The sequence below is a fragment of the Theobroma cacao genome, chromosome 8 (assembly GCF_000208745.1).
Source record: "Theobroma cacao cultivar B97-61/B2 chromosome 8, Criollo_cocoa_genome_V2, whole genome shotgun sequence".
NCBI lineage: Eukaryota > Viridiplantae > Streptophyta > Magnoliopsida > Malvales > Malvaceae > Theobroma > Theobroma cacao.
In genome coordinates, this window is record NC_030857.1 from 15,156,024 (window position 1) to 15,160,246 (window position 4,223).

Consider the following 4,223-nt stretch of genomic DNA (forward strand, 5'->3'; position numbering starts at 1 on the left):
ATAGGAACCCCTGTTCATTACTGGGTATATATGTTTACGTGGGGGAAGATAGGCAGTTGCATATCCTTGTCATGCTCCAGAAGAAATTAAGTTAAATAATTGTTCATATTCAATTTATTTAATTAATATATCTTATTAAATAATAGTCTTAAATTATACGTTTAGAATTTTATTTATTTAAACTTTAAACATAATATATATATATATATATACAAGAGATTATATATGTAAATTTTTTTCAGCTGAATTAAGCATAGGGAGCAAACGAAAAAAATTTTATTTTGTCCTTTTTCCTTTCTTTATAATTTTCTTTAATTCATTCGATTTTCATACATCAATATTCTTCATCCAATCTTAACTTCAATTTATATATATTTTTAATTTAATTTTTCAATACTAGTATTGACTATGGCATCAATCTTTTTCCAAATCTTTTTGCATCCTTTGTCATAGATTAAATTCTGATTAGTTTAACTACTTTATAAAGTCTATAACATTGCCCCTGTCCTAAGTCCAAACCTAGCTCGTGTTTTAGCTAAAGGATTCCATGAAAGTTACCCTTTCCATGAGGCTGCAATCCAAGATCCACACCTAACATGAAAATCCCTTTAAAGTTTTAAATATATATATATATATATATATATATTTGGAAAAACTATAAGAAAATGAAAAAAAATAGAGGAATTTTGGATATGATTGCATCATTCGATTGAAACCCAAAAACTGTGCCACATGCACGCATGACAGCCTCTCCGCACTCGCGTAGCTGCTTGGAAGCTCACTTCTTCCATAATATTCAGTCCCCACACTTCACCATTACTTGGATATATATATGTCTAAATTGAAACCATCTCTTTCTGTATATAATCCATTCAAACATCGCTCTTTTCCGTGTTAAATTCTGCTTCTTTGCACCCCAAACACCACGGCTCTTAGATTCTTCTCTGCTTAGCTTGATCATCCATTGATTTTTTTTGTTTCCAGGAAAGCAAACCGACCTTACAGATCGAATGGAACATGAAGTTGATTGCCATGCAAGGGTTTCCCCGTCTAATTACAGAGGGGTACGGCAAAGGAAATGGGGGAAATGGGTGTCTGAAATCCGTGAGCCAGGGAAGAAGACCCGAATATGGCTAGGGAGCTATGAGACAGCTGAAATGGCAGCTGCAGCTTACGATGTGGCGGCATTGCACTTCCGAGGACGAGCTGCTCGACTTAACTTCCCCGAGCTGGTGGACAGCCTCCCACGTCCGGCTAGCTCAAGTGCGGAAGACGTGCAAATGGCGGCACAAGAGGCAGCATTGAGGCTTAGAAGACCAAAGATAAGTTCGGAGGTGGCCATGGGTGCATGCGCAGGCACAGGTGCAGCTGCTGCAGCTGATGGGAGCCTTGGTCCGATTAGGGTTGGACTGTCACAGAGCCAAATTCAGGCTATCAATGAGTTCCCATTGGATTCCCCCAAGATGTGGATGGAACTTGCAGGTGCTCTGTTGATGGCAGAGCCAACGCTCTACGGGGATGAATTTGATGATGCCGAGTTGATGATCAGTGAGTATGAAGAAATAGTGCAGGTTGAGTCCATTTGGGATTGATTTTATTTTTCCTAGCCTCGTAGGTATTTACCCTTCTTTTAACTGGGGAAAAAACCAAAGATTACTGCTAGCTCTATAGGTATAGCAACTTGCAAGTTGCAAGTAGCATACATTACATTATTTAATTATATATTAATCAAAAACTCTACATGCAATGTAATTAAGTATTAATTAACATGGATGGAGAGGCTTGGGTTCTTCTAGCTAGGTTGATTACTCCTTGATTGTTTTACCGGAAGAACAAACAAATTTAAGCTTCTACTCTTCATTACATTCTCTTTGTCTCTAAATTTGGAATATGTTGCTCTGTCACGTGAGATGTTTCTTTTGCCCTCCCCAATGCACCAAAAGATTGGATTTTCACTTGCTGAATGTATGGATCCATATATAAAGTGTGTGCATTAATTACCTAATTTTAAAGCCATGTACACTCAATGTTTAGAGCCATTGATAGTTTCCAATTTTCTTCCCTTTTGTCTCCCATTTGATTCCTACTATTGCTCATGACATCATGTCTCCTATTTTTTTTCTTTAATATTTAAAATTATATGTAGTTGATGGTCGAGAACCCAAGATAATTTGAATACGAGCTTAAAGCAAGTATTTTTTTTTTGAAATTAAGAAAAAAGAAATTCAAATTTTACTTTTTAAACAGTTAATCGTGCATTAACTAATAAATCAAATGTTCATATAAGTTTAAAACAAGTATCTTCAAGAATATATATATATATACCAACAAAAAAGATACTGTAAAAGATTTTGGGTAGTGGGTTAACAATTCCCGACAACTGAAAAGTGAATTGAGGAAGAGATTATTTGGGTGGGAAATTAAACAATAGGAACAGACCAATATTATATTGGAGATTTTTTGTTAATTAATTTAACTAGAGCAAATGTCATAATTTAATGAATTGGTTGGACTAAGAGCTAGTCATCATGTTGTGGTCAAAGGCGACTTTACAAAATTGTCTTGGAACAAGACCCCACTAATTGGTCGTAAATTCAGTGGTTATGAAGTTACCCTGATGTGGATCGGAGTCACCTGAACGGTGACGTGCTACTAATGTGACTGCACCCTGCAGAATACGATTTGCTAACCAACCCCAACCCATTTTGTCAAAAGGCTTAAGATTGCTGTCAGATCACTTCTAAGTTTACCGATATGCAATGTTTAATAACTGGACGGCAGCCCCTTTCAATAAACAAATTATTTTTATTAGGTTAAATCATCCAATTAATCTTTATAAACTGTAAAACTAGTTGACTTCATTTTCGTATAATAATTTGTAAAAATTAAATCTTTCTACTTATTATTACTGTTATCGTTTTTTCATTATTTATGTTAATATGACATTTGACTGCATTAACATTGCATATTCGTGCTAACATGACATTAAACTTGATGACAGCTTTCGATTGCTATACTCCCGATGTTCATCGTTTCAACGATTACTGTCTCCTTTGTCGAAACTGCTATCGATTCTTATTTTTAGTATTCAATAAGTACTTGATATAGTATTAACTCTTAATTTTTGTGAGTCTATATTTCAATCATATTCGGGGTTAATGTCACTTGAGACAATTTTGAAATTGTCACGTCCAAGTCACAAATTTCATCATTACTTAAAAGACTTGAATTAGAGATTTTGGTGTAGAATAAGAGGAATGAATTAAAGTTTCCTTTTATGTTTAGGTAATCTTTACTATTCCATTCTGAATTAACTCGTTTAGAGTGATAAAAGTAAATAGAATCTCTCTCTTTCACCTAGTATTGTCATGTAGATATACATTTAGAATGGGCTTATAGAGTATTGTAGAGTCTACATGATAGTATCTATAATCATATGGACTTGTATAGTCTTATGTCATTATGCTATTTAGAACATGAATTTGGATGTTATGAACTTGTACCCACTTGGATTTGGATTCTAAGCTTCTAACTACTTATTAGAATGGACTGATCCTCCTCTAAATTCTACAACTAATTTTTTTGATACCCCTTATTAAAATCAAAACATGAAATAATAATATACATAGACAAGTGTATATGATAATTTTACTTGGAATCTATTCTACCCCAAATATATATAGTTTGTTAGTTCCAGCTCATCCCCATAAAGCAAGGTGAAAAAACAAAAGGAAGGAGAGCATGATAGAAAGGTAGATGAAGTAGGGATTTAGGATGTGCCGCCCAAATCTAAAATGGGCCTACACCATGACTTTAGAGAAAAGAAAACTATAAAGTTAATGACATATATCTCTGAGTCAGTGTCCTTGAATGAAGCCCTTACCAAACCCAATGGGGTGTCTTTTTAACTGTTTGAGACCTTACTTTTCCCTGCTTTAGTAATTACTTCCCTGCTTTACAAAATTATGAAACTGTCTCGTCTTTGAGAGAAATTTCATCAAAAGTGTAAGAAAATTACCCTATGAATGGTGCCCCATCCCACTTTTGATTCAAACTAGGCCCACTTGATATGAATTTTCAGCTTTCTTGTAACAGGATGTGGCATGGCGGCAATTTAGAGGGGTCAGGTTAATAATTTGGGTCGATGAAATGCTACTCCAGAGGCATGAAGTAACAATGGTGTAATGACTGTGATGCTGGTTGATGGTGAAAACTAGGTATAA

At 34.8% G+C, this 4,223-nt stretch overlaps 1 protein-coding gene across 1 annotated transcript; it reads left to right on the forward strand.

Moving 5' to 3' along the window:
• Window positions 880–1,795, forward strand: LOC18592881 (ethylene-responsive transcription factor ERF022). Its single transcript, XM_007019805.2, has one exon. The coding sequence runs from the start codon at window positions 1,011–1,013 to the stop codon at window positions 1,590–1,592; it is 582 nt and encodes a 193-aa protein (XP_007019867.2). The 5' UTR covers window positions 880–1,010; the 3' UTR covers window positions 1,593–1,795.